General features: G+C 27.0%; 6 protein-coding genes across 6 annotated transcripts; 2 read left to right on the top strand and 4 right to left on the bottom strand.

Moving 5' to 3' along the window:
* Positions 1 to 252: 252 nt before the first annotated feature.
* Phum_PHUM497910 (uncharacterized protein) lies at positions 253 to 2,134 on the top strand (the record flags this gene model as incomplete). The annotated part of the gene is made up of 2 exons (XM_002430707.1): positions 253 to 259; positions 369 to 2,134. The coding sequence occupies 2 exons, from the start codon at positions 253 to 255 to the stop codon at positions 2,132 to 2,134; spliced, it is 1,773 nt and encodes a 590-aa protein (XP_002430752.1).
* A 2,595-nt stretch (positions 2,135 to 4,729) lies between these two features.
* Positions 4,730 to 6,717, bottom strand: Phum_PHUM497900 (uncharacterized protein; the record flags this gene model as incomplete). The annotated part of the gene is made up of 4 exons (XM_002430706.1): positions 4,730 to 5,008; positions 5,095 to 5,220; positions 5,527 to 6,074; positions 6,168 to 6,717. 4 exons carry the CDS (start codon positions 6,715 to 6,717, stop codon positions 4,730 to 4,732), a joined length of 1,503 nt encoding a protein of 500 aa, XP_002430751.1.
* A 150-nt stretch (positions 6,718 to 6,867) lies between these two features.
* Positions 6,868 to 10,039, bottom strand: Phum_PHUM497890 (uncharacterized protein; the record flags this gene model as incomplete). The annotated part of the gene is made up of 12 exons (XM_002430705.1): positions 6,868 to 7,078; positions 7,152 to 7,316; positions 7,447 to 7,621; positions 7,727 to 7,901; positions 7,977 to 8,130; positions 8,203 to 8,426; positions 8,742 to 8,863; positions 8,942 to 9,101; positions 9,235 to 9,385; positions 9,464 to 9,599; positions 9,680 to 9,774; positions 9,882 to 10,039. The coding sequence occupies 12 exons, from the start codon at positions 10,037 to 10,039 to the stop codon at positions 6,868 to 6,870; spliced, it is 1,926 nt and encodes a 641-aa protein (XP_002430750.1).
* Positions 10,040 to 10,784: 745 nt separating this feature from the next.
* Positions 10,785 to 11,448, bottom strand: Phum_PHUM497880 (uncharacterized protein; the record flags this gene model as incomplete). The annotated part of the gene is made up of 3 exons (XM_002430704.1): positions 10,785 to 10,933; positions 11,019 to 11,192; positions 11,331 to 11,448. The coding sequence occupies 3 exons, from the start codon at positions 11,446 to 11,448 to the stop codon at positions 10,785 to 10,787; spliced, it is 441 nt and encodes a 146-aa protein (XP_002430749.1).
* Positions 11,449 to 12,473: 1,025 nt separating this feature from the next.
* Phum_PHUM497870 (sugar transporter, putative) lies at positions 12,474 to 14,239 on the top strand (the record flags this gene model as incomplete). Its single annotated transcript, XM_002430703.1, has 5 exons — positions 12,474 to 12,570; positions 12,660 to 12,916; positions 12,991 to 13,203; positions 13,303 to 13,611; positions 13,676 to 14,239. 5 exons carry the CDS (start codon positions 12,474 to 12,476, stop codon positions 14,237 to 14,239), a joined length of 1,440 nt encoding a protein of 479 aa, XP_002430748.1.
* Positions 14,240 to 14,310: 71 nt separating this feature from the next.
* On the bottom strand, positions 14,311 to 15,240 carry Phum_PHUM497860 (C-factor, putative; the record flags this gene model as incomplete). The annotated part of the gene is made up of 3 exons (XM_002430702.1): positions 14,311 to 14,685; positions 14,760 to 14,956; positions 15,063 to 15,240. 3 exons carry the CDS (start codon positions 15,238 to 15,240, stop codon positions 14,311 to 14,313), a joined length of 750 nt encoding a protein of 249 aa, XP_002430747.1.
* Positions 15,241 to 16,570: the final 1,330 nt, after the last annotated feature.

The raw sequence follows: 16,570 nt of genomic DNA, 5'->3' as shown, positions 1-16,570 counted from the left end.
TCTCAATTAAAACAATCAGTTGCCATGAGAATATAAAAAAAAAAAAAAAACAAGTGAATAATAACGTAAAAAATCAGTCATTCAATCAATCAATCAATCAATCAGTCAGTCAGTCATTCGCGTCGATTACAAAAACAAAAACTTTTGTTTTGGAATAATTCGTTTTATCTTTTTTTAAAAAAAAAAAAAAAATGGCAGGTATTTGAAAAATTATTATTATTATTTAAATATTAAACTCTTTAACGTCGAATGATGATACGTAAAACGTAAAAAAAAGAATTTCCGTTTCCGGTTTCCGTCGATTTAAAAATTTTTAAAAATCGTTCGCGCCAATCGTTTCATAATTTTTTAATTTTTTTTTTTTAGAGTCTTTGGAGATTTCAATATGGCCGAAGTAGATTCGGGCCTTTTCGACGATGATCTGGAGGATGACGATAGCGAATTTGAAGACGCCGAAGAAATTCCAGTCATGAATTCAAACGTTGATTTTGAAGGATTGATAGATAACGCTTGTCTCGCCGTGCATTATTTTTTCAATAATAATTTCGAAGATGCTAGAAAAATACTGGAACCCTGGTCAAAATCCAGCATGTATCACGCGCTCGGATTAAGCGTTTTTGAATTTTTGGAAGCGCTCATGACGTTCGAACACAAACAAATTCAAAAAGCTTCGGCTGCATTGAAAACCTCTCTGGCAGTTTGCAACAGTTACAGGCACAAGGGAAACGCATTGGGAAAAATGGTTCGTCGTACGAATTATGAAAATTTTTCACCGGAAGAAGCTCACGCCGAACTTTGCTTTGCCGAATCCCTACTCCTGAAAGCCATGCTTTCATTCGTAGAAGATGAAACATTGGTGAGCTTTATAAAAGCAAGTTTGAAAATCCGTTCGTGTTATAACACGTACAAAGAATGTAACTTAATATTGAAAACTCACAAGTGGACGAATAAAAAATTGGCCGTTCATTACGAAAGCGGAGTCAAAATGGGAATCGGAGCTTTTAATTTAATGATCTCGTTATTGCCTAGTCGTGCGAAAAAACTATTGGAATTCATCGGGTTTTCGGGTAGTAGAAAATTCGGTTTGTCCGAATTGGAACAGGGATGCAACCTTAAAAACGGGATACGACAAATATTATGCGTCATGATGATACTGGCATATAATTTAATAGTCACGTACACTATTAGTCACAGAGAGGGTGATTTGATGCTGTGCGAAAAAATATTAAAAGAAGAATTAATAATGTATCCGAAAGGCGCGTGGTTTTTATTTTTCAAAGGACGTTTGGAATTGATGAAAGGGAATTTAAAAGAATCTCAAAGATGGTACAAAGAATCCTGGGGATCACAATCCGTATGGCCGCAATTTCATCATTTGTGTTTTTGGGAATTGATGTGGTCGTGCAGTTTGAATCAAGATTGGAAAGAAGCTTCGTTGTATGCGGGTTACCTGTTGACGGATTCAAAATGGTCGAGAACCATTTATTCGTATCAGAAAGCATCGATATTGTTGATGATGGAGGAAAGCCTTTCGCGGGACGAAAGACAAGAGATAAGTCAGTTGATGAAAAACGCACCGAATTACAAGCAGAGAATCGCTGGAAAATCGCTTCCACTTGAAAAATTTGCCATTAAGAGAACGGAAAGATTTTTCGCACAGAAAAAATGGCTTTGCCTCCCCGTCATCGAACTCATGTACATCTGGAATTTTTTTAAAGTTTTGGGTAAAAAATTACAACTCGTGCAAAACGTTCACGTTTTAGTAGAGAGAGAATTGAAAAAATTAAACAAGGATATGGAATATTACGATGATAACAGAGCCTTGTTGGAATTGTTACGCGGCGCGTGCCTTAGACACATGAAAGCAAATCTGCAGGCGGAAGAAGCTTTCAAAACGGTCGTTAAATCTTATAAAAAATTAAAAGAAGATACCTTTTTAACACCTTTTGCAATCGTCGAATTAGCTTTGTTGGAATTGGATAGGGGTAATTATGAAAAGGTTCATCAATATTTGGATGATGCTAAAAAAAATTATACCGGATATTCGCTTGAATCGAGACTCCATTTTAAAATCCATGCAATTAATAATGATTTAATGGAAAGGAATAAACAAAAACAAGTTAATTCAAGTTAAACAATAAATAAATAAATAAATAATTTATTATTTTTTTTTTAATAAAAAACTTGAATGATAATAATAATCAATTTTTTTTATATTAAAAATAAGAAATATTTTACATTCACCACCGTTTAAACAAAAAAACATTTTGTGTGATTTGTTACCTTTGTTAAAAAAATCTTTTGTGGATTTGAAATTTAATTTTAAAATAACAACAACAACAACCACAACAACAACAACGACAACGACAACAACAACGTTACATAGTTAGCATAAAAAAAAAGTGCAGTTAGATTTTTTTTTATATATTCAACAAAATGGATAAAAAGAAAGAAAAACGGTTAAAGATGGCGGCGGAAATGATGGTTCAAAAAAAAAAAAAATTGGAAGTGAAAGCAAAAAAAAAAAAAAAATTTTTTTTTTATCGTTTAGGAGGAGAACAAAACTCACATGACTTAACAGTTTACAAATATTATTATTATTATTATTATTATTATTATTTTTTCGCGTTTATTTATTTTTTTTTATGTGTGTTAACGCACATACACACGCAGTCGTCCAACGAATTTTCATTTATTTATTTATTTATGTAAAAATTTCGTTACGAACGATACAATTATTATTATTATCAAATTTATTTATTTATTTATTTAAAAAAAAAAAATACAAAATCGCGAAACTCATTACTATTATTATCATTATTAAAAGCGCGAACGTTTGCAAAAAGAAGGGAATGATAAAAACGGTTTTAAATTTTTTTTTCAAATTTTATCTGCGTTCCGGAACGTTTTGTAACGGTTACAAATCCTTTTACAAAAAAAAAAAAAAAAAACAATTACGTAATCGTTTTTCATTCTTTCACATTTTTCAACGGTCTTTATTATTATTATTATTATTAACCAATCCTTTCGTATCGAATAACGATCGTTAAATAATAATAATAATAATAATAATGATAATGATAATAATAATAAATCACGTACGATAGTTTTGTAAACGATTTTAAAAAGAAAATTAATCGATTTATTACAGAGTTTTTAATTATTTCCTAATGAAATTGTTTTCACTTATGTATGTGTAATTAATTACCGCGTTTTAATAAATATTATTATTATTATTATTATTATTATTATTATTATCGATATTTAAAAATTAACGAATAAAATCGATAATAATAATAATAATAATAATAATTAAATTGCGTCACGAATTGAAAAAAAAAAAAATTTTAACGCTTCCGCGGGATTTGTTTGTTTGTTTGTTTGGTCAGTACAGAAAATTAAATGCAGACGATAAAAAATCATAGAATAAATAAATATCGGGGGAAAAAAAGTATTTAACGATCGTATAAAAAAATTAAAATATTGACATTTGATTATCTAAAAGTGATTTAACCTTGTAAAAAAAAAAATTTTATTTTTAATTTATTGTCGTTAATTTGCAAATGAAGAGAGAGAGAGAGAGAGAAACAATTAAGGTGAGGAATAATCGCGAAAAAATAGAATCGCGAATCGATGACGTCATTTTTTTTAATGTCGACATGTTAAACGTTTTAATTGTTAATTAATTCAATTGTTAAAATCGAACACGATTAAGGTAAAATGATTTAAAAAAAAAAAAAAAAAAAACGTTACGCATCGATGCACAATAGAAAACAATAAAAAAACGTTTTTGTCTGTGTGTGTGTGTGTGTTTATTAAAACGTTCGAGTGTAAATTTTTTAAAAAATTACAAAATTTCTGTTACGAGAAGTTCAAATGCAAAGAACTACGTTTACCATTAACGTTTCAAAATATCCATTTTTTTTTTTTTTTAAATTTGATTTACTTGCGTAATGAGTAATAATAATAATAATATATTTAATGTGAGTGTAATGACCCTAAAACACTATTTAATTTTTTTTAATTAATCGAATTATGTCCTTAAAAACAAAATTTCATCTTTTGATGATGATGTACGAAATGTCCTTTGAACCACATTACAAAAACATCTTCAATCCACGGGGATTTACTTCTATTACGTTTTTAAATAAATAATTTTTTATTTATAAATATTACATTTTGAAATTTATAATTTAAAAAATAAAATAAGGTTTTCTAAGTGACAGAAATAATAAATTAAAATCTTTACAAAATTTCTTTTTTTTTTTAAACATGACACATGACTGATTGTTTTTCTCTCTCTCTCTCTCTCTAACAAATGAAACGACATTTTTGCGCCAAATTAATAATTAACCCGTGAGTGTTTATACTTACCTTATGGCAAAACACGTTTTCTCATTTTGTAAAATTGTTTTACGATGACGTCATATGAAGAATTTGCAAGGTTGCGACAAAACGGTTAGCACACACGAACACACGGACAGTTAGTTAATTGTTAAAATTTTGACGGAGGCGTATCGTTAATGGATAAGAATAAAATTTATTTGTAAATTGATGAGAATTAATTAATTATGTAATTGATTTTCGTTTTAAAAATATAAATATTTTATTGAAATTGATTTATATTTAATAAACAGGTAGAATAATTATCAAAAAAATTATTATTTTATTACAAACGAAAAATCGAATAATTATGCAAATGAAGCGGACGCCATTTTTTTTTTTTTTTTCATTTAGATTCTTTATCCGTTGTATGATCGGAACTATCTTGCTTACTCGAAGGCAAATCGGATAATAAATCAGGTGCCCAAGAAATATGACTTGATTTTTTATTCAATAAGTTTTCATTTTTATTTCTGTGACTTTGAATTAGAGGTGCAATCGTTTTTTTTATCGCCGACTTGTGGAAAGCGGTAGGAGTGTCAAATCTTTTATAATTATTTCCGAACGTTTGTTTTTCGACATCGTACATTTTTTTCTGTGGTAAATTTTTAATACCATCTTTTATCTACGACAGTAAAATCAAAAAAAAATTTAAAATCACCGCCGTAAGTTAAACATTAAAAAATCTTTCTTTTACAGGTGGTACAAAACCTTTTTCAATGATTCCATGCTAACAAATTTTTCTTTTGATGATTTTAACGGTTTATCATGTTGTGAATTTGATATTTTATCATTTTCGTGTTTGGAGTCTGATGAATAATAACTTTGATTAAAATACTGTAACGGAAAAAGAAAAAAAAAAAAGGATGCATAAGTAAATCAATGGAGAGAGAATCAATGGTAAATACAAATTATTAATAGTAACAATACAAAATTTTTGTAATTTTAAACTAAAATGGCTTTAAGGTAATACTTAATTGTTAATAATTATTTTTAAAACAAAGCATTAACACGAAATTAACCCCCCATCCTCACCCCCTTCTCAGGGTTATGAAATGTATTACAAAAGGAGGAAAAAAAAAAAAAATGGCTGACTTTAAATTGGCTTTCCATTGATGACGAAGGGCTTTTACGTTTACAAACACGTAAAACATCAGCTGATGAAGAATCAGAGGAATTAAATTTTTTCGAACAAATTCTATGACGAGGAAATTTAAAATCGGGAATAATTCGACGTATTTTCTCCTGTTCGAAATTAAACCATTTCTCTCGTTTTTTCGATTTTGAAATTACATTAAAAGATGGTCCGATGGTCGTCATTTTTTCATCTCCAATTTTTTTATCTTCTGATGGAACCGATGATGATTTTCCATGAAAGCATACTCTTTCCTTACGCTCTAATACGTTTCCTCCTCCATGTTCTTTACTCGTCGAAGGTTTATCATAATCCCTTTCTGATAACATAGGTTTAAATTTATTATCAAAAAATTCCGATTGGTTTTGCGTGGGCGTTTGAGTTTCTTGATTTTTACTTAATGGACACGACAACGACGACGTTCCAGTTTTAATTTTATTTTTTACATTATTAATTTTTTTTTTCTTTTTTTCCGTTGATTTTTTTTTACACAATGTGGGTAATCCCCTATCGGATTTGAATGAATCTTTTTTTCTAAATCCTTTGTCTTCTGCTCCTACACACACAATAAATAGTGTTATTTGTATGAAAGGATGACTTTCATTTAGTTTTAATGATGCCTTTATGATGTAAACTTTGCATTACTAACCTTTTCTTATCGTTTTAAACCAAAAATCTGGTTTAACCTTTTCTTGTTTTTCATCTAATTCTATAACCCTTTGAAATTTTTCTTCTGCAGGAAAATTTTCAGGGGGTAAAAGATAATCGTCATCATTTTTTTTTTTTACCATTTGATGTTCTCTATTCGTTTTGCAATATGCGTTGTTGTCAGGGATTTTAATCAAATAACTCATTTCATTTTTTAATTTTTTCCCAATAATCAATTTATTTAAATTTATTTTTTTAGTTGTATCGCGATAATCAGACATCGAAACTTCTTCGTTCCATTCGCTTGATTCGGAATCTGCATTTACATGAGAATATGCTCGTTTAGTTTTCCGATCGGAATTGTGAGGTTTGTTTTCAAATTTTTCCATTGCTTTTTTTATAAATTTTAATTCTATTAAACTATCTTTATTTTTACAAGATTTTTTATATCTTTTCATTTCCGTTTCGAAATCTTTTTTAGTACGTTGAGATAAATTTGATTTTCTTTCAGAGTCTTTTGATGTACTCGCCGCAGACTCTTTCAAAATCATTTTTCTTTTTCGTACTTTATAATGTGAACTTTTTCTTTCTTTGGCACAATTACAAACATTTTCATCTTCAGAAGAATCCCTACAACAGCAAATAAATTTGTTGGTATTGTTATTCGTAATTAATAACTTTTTTTGTTTTTTTTTTTTCAGTCAAACTTGCTTTTCTTCTGAATAATCGCTCAAATCGCCATAATCCACTGGATCTGTACAAATACTGCAACATTTTAATATGGAAAAACAATCGTTACAATAAACACCGACGCATTTTTCCGTATTACATTTAATTTTACTATATTCGCTCGTTATTTTTACTTTACAAAGCAAACATTTCGTTACGGTTTGAGTTTTCATGAGTTTAAATCTAAAAAAAAAATTTTTTGACAATTAATATTCAATTATTTAATCTTTAAAATGAAAAATTTTTAATGTCGTACTTAAAAATCGATTGTTCCAGCGTGGAATTTTTATATTTTTTTCTCAATTCCCGTCTTGCTATTTTCACATAAAGGTTTCTATTCGAAATGATTCTATTGTACAACCAAATGGCTCTTTCTCTTGCCCTATCAGGATGATATGTGACCATGACGGTATGACGAAGTCTCAAGCCGTAAGGTTCGAATAATGCAAGAAGCCAGCAAATTAAAATTAATGCCACTTTATAAATAAAAGTAATTATTATTATTATTTTATTCAAAATAACGATTTGATTTTAAATGCTACAGAGATTACTTCTTACAAATTTGATAATATCTATTCCAGTCTGGAGATAAAGGATCTGGTAAACAAGGAGTCGGATCTAATTTGTGTGAAGAATATTGTTTTACAACTGCATCCGTTACATTTTGTAAAAAACTTGCAATCAATCCTTTACCGACAACTTTGACTTTTAAATCGTATTCTCGATCTGTAACGGACAAGTAAAATGTCGTTAGGATTTTTTTGGAGAAACCATCAATTGAAGCTTTTCTCTTAATGAAAGGTTACACCTTTTTACATTTCGTAAACTTACCTTTTAAACTGCTCATATATAACATTCTTTCATTTTGTCTTACAGATGATAGAATCCAATATAGAAACGAATCCGTCAACATGTGAACGACAATTTTAAACGTGGCAAATATCAAAAAAATAAAAGATGAGAGCAAACGGATTTTTTCACAAGGTACCAACCTTATGGACGTTACCTAAACGACAACGAGTTCGATGGAATATCAATCACACTAAGGTATCATTATCATTATTATTATAAAACTATATACTTTTATATATTGTTTTCTTTCGTTCGGTTTCAATGGTAAAATGGTTTCCATTTTAAATTGAGCTCTCGTGTAATCTATATCTTCGAAATCCGGAGTTATGAATCTATTATCATAATGATCTTCGGTTAAAAATTTATGGCGGTAAATGATAACTCTGAAGTCAAGGAATCTCCGATTATTTTAAATAATAAATAATTAAAAGTAATAATTTTGAATGAAATCTTACTTGACAAAAAGGACGAGTATAAATATTCCGAAAATAACGCTCATAAAATCAACGTATTGTAGAAATTGATCCGTTTTCTGTCTAATTTCCGTAGCCATACCTTGATATTCTTCGTGATAAATGGATCGATTCGATTGCGAATATATTTGATGAATGTTAACTTTTACGTATAAAATATTTAAAGCTCGACGTTTAAAATTTTCAAGTACTGAAAAAGAGTAGTACTCTTTTTTTTAAAATGAAAAACATATAAATAACGAATTTTGAATTTTTTTTCAGATAAGAAATGCGGGAATTTTAAACTAACGGTTTTTAAAGTTTTGAATGTTGCAACCAGGCGGCGCATCGTTCGGATCGCATATCGGATAATTATAATTACAACAAATCATTTTGAATTTATTATAATCAATATTGCAAAGTTTTTTCCAATACATTAAATCGCAAGTTGACTATATAATATATATAGAAAAAAAAATGAAATTATATATTTTTAATAAGGAATGAAAAACGTGAAAAAAATAAGAGAAAATTTAGCGCACCTCGCAAATCGAAATGGAACTTTTTAAAAGGGATTCGCAACGGTGAGTTGGTTCACCCATTTTTTCATTACACAATGAAATAATGCTATGAATCCATTTTTGAGTATGAAATAATGTTTCCACTACGAAACGCAAAATATTTTAGTATCAAGTTGGAAAAAAAAAACAAAAAAATTATTTTTACGTGCTCGAAAACTTACATATATTGAAACACGATCTGTAGAATCGTGTTATGAAATTTTTGAAATCTTTCACTGCTAAATTAATTTTTTCCAATAGTTTTTCTATTGATTTTTTTGCAATGGCATTAGGTTTTCTAACAAATTTTAATAATTCATTTTCGGTTTGCTTTACTTGTTCCTTAAAATTCCTCAGTCAAAACATTGAAAATAATAATGATGAAGAGGTCGTTTTAAGAGGTTTTTTTTTTTTAAACGACAACAAATTACATATTAATTGATAATTATAAAAAAAAAGAGGTAAAAATTAGTACCTGTCCGCAAGCTAATGATTCACTCATAACTTCAACGTTATGTAATGTATTTTTGGCGGGACCGGAAAGAGCTAAAATGAAGGCGTATGCCAAAAGAGCTTGCCTTCCTCTTTTAGAAAATAATTGTGGTATGCATAAGAACACTGTACATCTACACAACGTATAAATTTTGTTAAATTTGTTAAATTAATATTTAAAAAAATAATTTCATTGTAAATGTTATAATCACCTGATTTTTACAGAAAAAGCTAATCCTAATGATAATATCACACTCAAGCACATACATATAAAAGTTGCTCTATCGAGAGTAAAATTTAATGAAAATACCAAAAACATGAAGCATGCATATGTTAAAAATATTCCACCTGAAGGTAAAATTCATTTTAATTATTAACTTATAAATTTAAAATAATAATAATAATAATAAGTTAGAGTATTGCATTACCTATGAAACCTAAAACACTTTTTGATAAAAAATTATAAAAAGAATCTTCTGTTAAAAAACTTTGAAAAACTCTTGCATCTTTTGAATATTGATTTCTGTAGGCAAAACAAAAAAAACGTACCAAATTATATAAACGTTTTAAATATTATTATTATTATTATTGTATTTTTTTATGCGTTTTTAAGTGAAAATTTTTTCTTACAAATAATGAGATTGAATAATTTCATTTGAATCACAATCGGTTGTTACTTTTCCACGTTTGGCTTTTTCTTTTTCTTTAACATAACATTTAAATTTTTGTTTTAAAGCCATAGTTTCAGCGACTAACGATATGAAACATTTATCTTGACAATTTGCCATGATTTTTAATTAATTAATATATATATATATTATATTTAATTAATTAATTAATGTTTTTTTTTCTTGTTCAAAATGTAAACAGTACATATGTAAACAGTTTTAAACATAGACACAAACATAGTATTTATAAAAAATTCAAAAAAAAAAAAAAAAAAACATAGAACTAATAAAATTTTACTAATAATAATAATAATATTTTTATTTTAGTTAATATTTTTTTTATATTAATGATGATAATAATATTAAACGAATAGATTATGAAGAATGAATGCAAAGGGAAAAAAAAATGTAAAATTTCTTATATATATATATAATTTTTATTAAAAAAAAAAATTAAGTAACAACATTATATAAATTTCTTCATAACAACAACAAAAAAATTTTCAAAACAATTACATTATTATCGTTTTTGCATATTTAAAATTCTAGAAAAAGAAAAAAAAATTAAAATTGTCATTTTGCTAAATCATCACACATTAAAAACATAAATATATATTAACTATATATATATATAAAATAGAAAAGAAAATTTCAAAACGATATTTTTACATAAAAATTTACATAAAAATCGATATAATGTAAAAAAAAAAGTTTTTTATGAATACATACATAATATTACTGTCATGGTAAGTTTAATTTTTTAAAAATAATTTTATGCAATTTCAATATAATAACAACAAAAAAAATTTTTTTTTTTTTAATTGATTCGTTTAAATTGTTGCAGTTATATTTAATCATAAGCATCTTATATGTTTTGAATTATCGGAGTATAATTGAAAGATGTATATTCTTTCATGAATTTTTTTGTCGCTGTGTGTAAATGAAAGCCCCATTTTCCACTGAGAAAACTAAAGACGCATGGAAATATAAGAGATCTGTCATATTCCGATAATGCTGTAATAAGAGGTAAGAAATAAACAAACACATATTTGAATAATTTAATGTGGGTAAAAGTTTATAAATTTATTGATTTACTTACGAATTTTCCAATAGATAATGGCAAATGTATACCAAATACCAAAGGCTATGCAAACTAGACAAGAGATAAAACTTATAACTGATAAATAATTCAAATATTTTAAACTGAAATGATTTTGAAGTTTGTTACCAATGTAAATATTGTACAAGTAAAAACATATGCCAGAATTGACACCTGAAAATAAGGGATTAATTTCAATCCATTTCAAACTCAAACGTGAGTAAAACATTTAAATAAAACAAAATAACGTTTTAAAAACTTTAAAAAATTTCAAAAAAAGTTCAAACGAGTAAAAAAAAAAAAAACAATTACTTGCAAAAGCTGCCCATAGTCCACCATCCGTACGATTGTATTTAAAAGTAAAAATAAAAATGGCACACGTAAAACTTATCGTGCATATTAAAGAATAATATAAATAAAATTTACTCATTTGTAAGCATATTGATATACAAAAAAAAAAATTAAAATTAAAATTAAAATAACGATTTAAAATAATCTACTAAAAAATTTGATAAACGTATTATTTACATTATCAACGCAAGGTTGCCATTTTTAATTTAAATCTTTTGACACGATGTTTAAATTTAACCGTTAAAATACGAAAACTTATTAGTAACCGATAATGGTGGGCTTATTTTATTTTGACAAATTTATTTATTTAAAAAATGATTGTTAATTTTAAAAGTTGGCAAACATGAAAGTTTTTTTTTTGTATATTTAATGATGATTTAAAAAAAAAAAAAAATGAATAGAATTTGAAAATTTTCAATATTTTTATAAATCTATCTACGTAAGCATCATTTGCAATTAAAATTTAGTTAAAGATATTATGCAAACCGTAATAATTTGCATTGCATTGTATTTTTTTTTTCATGAATTTTTATGGTGATGATTGCATCAGTAAATAAAACCTCTTATTCGCATGATACACGGATATAAGGAAAATGATGATGATGATGATGATGATGATGATGAAATGGAAAATAAAATGTTGATGAGAAAATGGAAGAGAACAAATCAAAAGCTAAACAGTAATCAAAAAATAGTGCAAACAAAAAATAAAGGTAATGCAAAATTCATTGCATGATGCTTTAATTAGCATATACTGGCAATGTTTACTTTTAAATCGTCATTGTTTTAAAATTAATTTGAAATTTTTTTTTTTTCTTTTGTTTTTAGTTTTAATTTTCGATGTTTGTTGTTACGTTTTAACTTACATTTAAAATAAAAAAAAAATAAACCGCGAGAAAGTGGAACAAATTAGTTTCTCCGTCCGTCTGTTCGAACAACAGTAAAATGCAATGAGAAAATTTGTGGTATGTTTATAATGTTTACCGTTTGATAAATTAAAATATTTAATTAGGTGCAAAGTAAATAATTTCACTACATACTGTTTACTACTACTACAATTATTATTTAAATTTTGAATTTGAAACAAAAGGAGAAAAAAAAATTATGATTCCTTATAATTTATTTAATTGGTTATTAAAATTTAAAACGAATAGAAAAAATACGTTAAACTTTTGGACTCAACATATTGGAGCTTGCATCGGTAATTATTATTATTATTATTATATTATTACTAATAAATTATTTTTTATTTGATATTTAATTAATCGTTTTTTTTTTTTTTTACAACAGCCAGTCTTCCAGCTTTCTCTGTCGGTACTGCTTTCGGTTGGACATCTTTTGCAAGTGCTAAATACCTTGATGATAATAACGATTTTACAATAACGAAAAATGAATGTTCCCTTATGGAATCTCTACTCATGTTGGGAGCAGCAACGTCTTGTTGCATCACCGGATGGGTAGCATGTAAAATCGGACGAAAAATGATATTACTCGGATTGGTACCCATATTTTTATTGGGTTGGTCATGTCTTTTATGGGCTTCATCGGTACATTCATACAACCGTATTTACATTTCAAAAACGACCGAGATTAGTTTTGTAAAAATGAATTTATTTTACAGGTAGGAATGCTTTATGCAGGAAGATTATTTTTAGGAATATGCGCTGGAGCTACGTGCGTGGGTGGACCAATGTATTTAGTAGAAATCAGTCAAAAGGAGATTAGAGGAATAATAGGAAGTTATTTTCAAATGCTTTTATCGTTCGGCGTCCTATTTATTTATTTGATAAGTAGTAAATTGGATGTATTTTATTGTACATTGATTTGCGGATTGGCAAGTTAAAATATTTTTTACAAAATGAATTAAAAATTATTTATTTCGCGTAAAAAAAAAAAATCATCGACTTAAAATTTAATTCGTAAATAATTTCAGGTACCGATAATTTTCGGAGTAACGTTTTATTTCTTTCCCGATACTCCCGTTTTTTTATTACTGCAAGATAAACCGGATAAAGCAAAAGATTCCCTGATGTATTTCCGTGGTAAAAAACACAACATCGAACTCGAATTGTTAGAATTAACCGAATACTGTAAGGAAGAAGTTGAAAAAAGAAAATTTCGTTGGAAAAGTTTTACAAAAAAATCGGCAATAAAAGGTTTATCGATATCCATTGGTCTCATGATATTTCAACAAATAAATGGCGTCAACGCAATTATTTTTAACGCTCCTGTTATTTTCGAGGTAAGTAATTTTAATATTTAAAACTTTTTCGAATGAAAAAAGAAAATGGATTGGAAAATTTCAGGAAGCGGGGACGTCAATGAATGCAAAACACGAAACGATTATAATTGGATTGATGTTATTGATTGGAAATTTTTTGGCAATATTTTTGGTCGATAAAGTTGGAAGAGTTTTACTTCTCGAAATATCCGCCATTTTAATGTCTTTGTTTTCATTTCTGTTGGGACTTTATTTTTATTTGAAAGAAAATCAATTTGACGTTGATGAAATTTCTTGGCTTCCCCTTCTCTCGATAAGTTCTTTTGTCATAGTTTATTCGTTAGGTTTCGGTGCCATACCTTGGATGTTAATGTCGGAATTGATGCCGTCTAGCATAAGAGGTCCGGGTATTTCAATTGCGAGCGTTTGTAATTGGTTATCCGCATTTTTCGTCATTCAATTTTACGATACCGCGGTCACGAAATTCGGGAGAGGCGGTACTTTTTGGTTATTTTTCGTCGTATCCCTTGCGGCTATCCTTTTTTCGAATAAGGCATTACCCGAAACTAAGGGAAAATCATTCGAGGAAATTCAAAATGAATTATCGGGAAAAAAATCAAACGCAACACCGAATAATAATTTTCTTTAATATATTTTATTTATTATCGTAAATAATTTTCTTTTCATTATTGTTCATCCATATCCATCATATTTTTTTCTTCACCAAGGTAATTCTTTACCATCCCATTGTAAAAATTTATCCGTTTTACTTTCGTTTAACGATAACATGACTTTATATATACCGGAAACGGATTCTTCCGTGCTTATTTTACCGGAAGGACCGCCCATGTTTGTTCTCACGTGACCCGGATGTAAAGCAATCACGACAATTCCATCGGATGATAATTCTTTAGCCAAATTTTTCGAAAACATATTTAATGCCGTTTTACTCTCGCGATACGCCCAGAATTTTCCACCGACATTATCAGTTAGGGAACCTAATAAAGAACTCACGTTGATTACGACACAACGAGTTATACCTTGCGGTTTGTCGGAATTTTTTTTCGCCGCCATTTTTAAAAGCGGTAAAAAAGTCTGTAATAAAAAAAAAAAAATTTTCATTAAAGAAAATTAGGAAGAAGAATTTGAAAACAAACAAACAAAAATACCTGACATAGAAAAATCGGTGCGAAAACATTTGTTGTAAATACTCTAAGATATTCTTGATGAGTTATATTTTTAAAATCTTCATATTTACTATCCGTTATAACTCCGGCATTATTAATTAATACGTTTAAACCATTTTCTTTAACAATAGATTCGACTTCCTGAGCGAAACTTTGAAATGAATTCAAATCGGAAACATCTAAAACAAATTTTAATCACACAAAATTTATTTATTTATTTTTTTTTATAGATAAACCATTTTCCAAACTCTAATAAGAAAATTAGTATTATTAATATAAACTAACCCAATTTCAATACGTGAAGATTATTATGTTTTTTTTTCAATTCTAACAATTCCGAAGAACTTTCTAGATTTCTGTAAGTAGCTATTATTGTTTTCAACGGTCCATTTTCTTTTAATATATGTTTAACTAATTCAAAACCAATTCCTCTATTGGCACCGGTTATAAGAACAGAAGCCATTTAAATTTTTCTATCTCTTTAAAAAAAAAAAAAAAAATTTAAATTTAAATTTAAATTTTTGTTTTTAATTTAAATTTATTTTGCAACAGGGTAAGTATAAATAATCAATTATTAATTTATAAAAATTTATTTTTTTCAACCAATTTTAAAATTAAAACGTTTAATAATCATTAATTTTATATTTTAGGTTCAGAGAAATTCTAGAATTTGAAATGAGTTTCATATTTAACTTGTAAGGAAATGAATCACTAAAATTCTAAATATTTACAATGGATTAAATTAAAAGGAAACACTAAAGTAAGTTTAGTAATATTTTAATTACATCTCTCTCTCTCTCTCACACTTACTAATATTTCCATTTAAAAAATATAATTCCTAATAATAATAATAATAATAATTTCAGTTTTCCTCCTGATACAAGTTGTGATTCATAAATTGTGGTTTTGAAAGGGAAATAATTACAGAAACAAAATCTCAAGGCGTTATTAATGGTGAGTTAAATATTTCTTATTAAAAAAATTTATTATTTAAAACGAAAAAATGGGGTAAAAAGTAGAACAAAAACAAAAACACGTGACATAAAATTTGCATTTAAATAATTTAAATAAAACGGTGTATTTATAGTTTTTGGGTTTTGGTTCTTTTTAAATATTAAAGAATTACTAATAGGAAAAAAACAAACAATTAGGTCATTATTATTCTCAGGGTAAACAAGTAATAAAAAATTTTAACCTCATTAATTAAATCACACATAAAAATAAAAAAAAATTTTTCGCAATTATTTTTAATTAAATTAATTATATAAAATGACGCAATAATATTAAAATTAATTAGTTAGTTATTATCATTCATTTTAATTATTCATACGTTTAATCGTCTCACTTCGTAATCGATAATTACATTTTAAAACGCAAAAAAAAACATGCAAATTTTATGTACGTGAATGATTAAAATCGAAAAAAAAATATTACTTTTACATTAAAATCACGCCAAACAACAAAAAAGACTTAAAACTTGCAAAAAAATAACAAAAACGTGACTTTTTCTTCAAATTATTATTATTATTATTATTAAGTTGACCGTTTTTAACGTGAAAAAATATTTAAAAAATTTTTTCATATCTCACCTATTTTTACAATAAAAATAAAAATTATTTTAATTTGTAATTAATTAAATTACGTGCAATCGTGTGATTATATGAACGTTTTAAACTATTTGAAAAATATTACTGAACAAAAAATTATTTTATATATATATATATACGAATAACAAATACGATGAATCAACGCGACAAACCGGTTTTTAACGACGACGACGACGACGACGATGA

Source organism: Pediculus humanus, genomic scaffold, assembly GCF_000006295.1.
Source record: "Pediculus humanus corporis 1103172108266 genomic scaffold, whole genome shotgun sequence".
NCBI classification, from domain to species: domain Eukaryota; kingdom Metazoa; phylum Arthropoda; class Insecta; order Psocodea; family Pediculidae; genus Pediculus; species Pediculus humanus.
The sequence above is the reverse complement of the archived record's forward strand: the minus strand, read 5'-3'. Positions and strand labels throughout refer to the sequence as shown.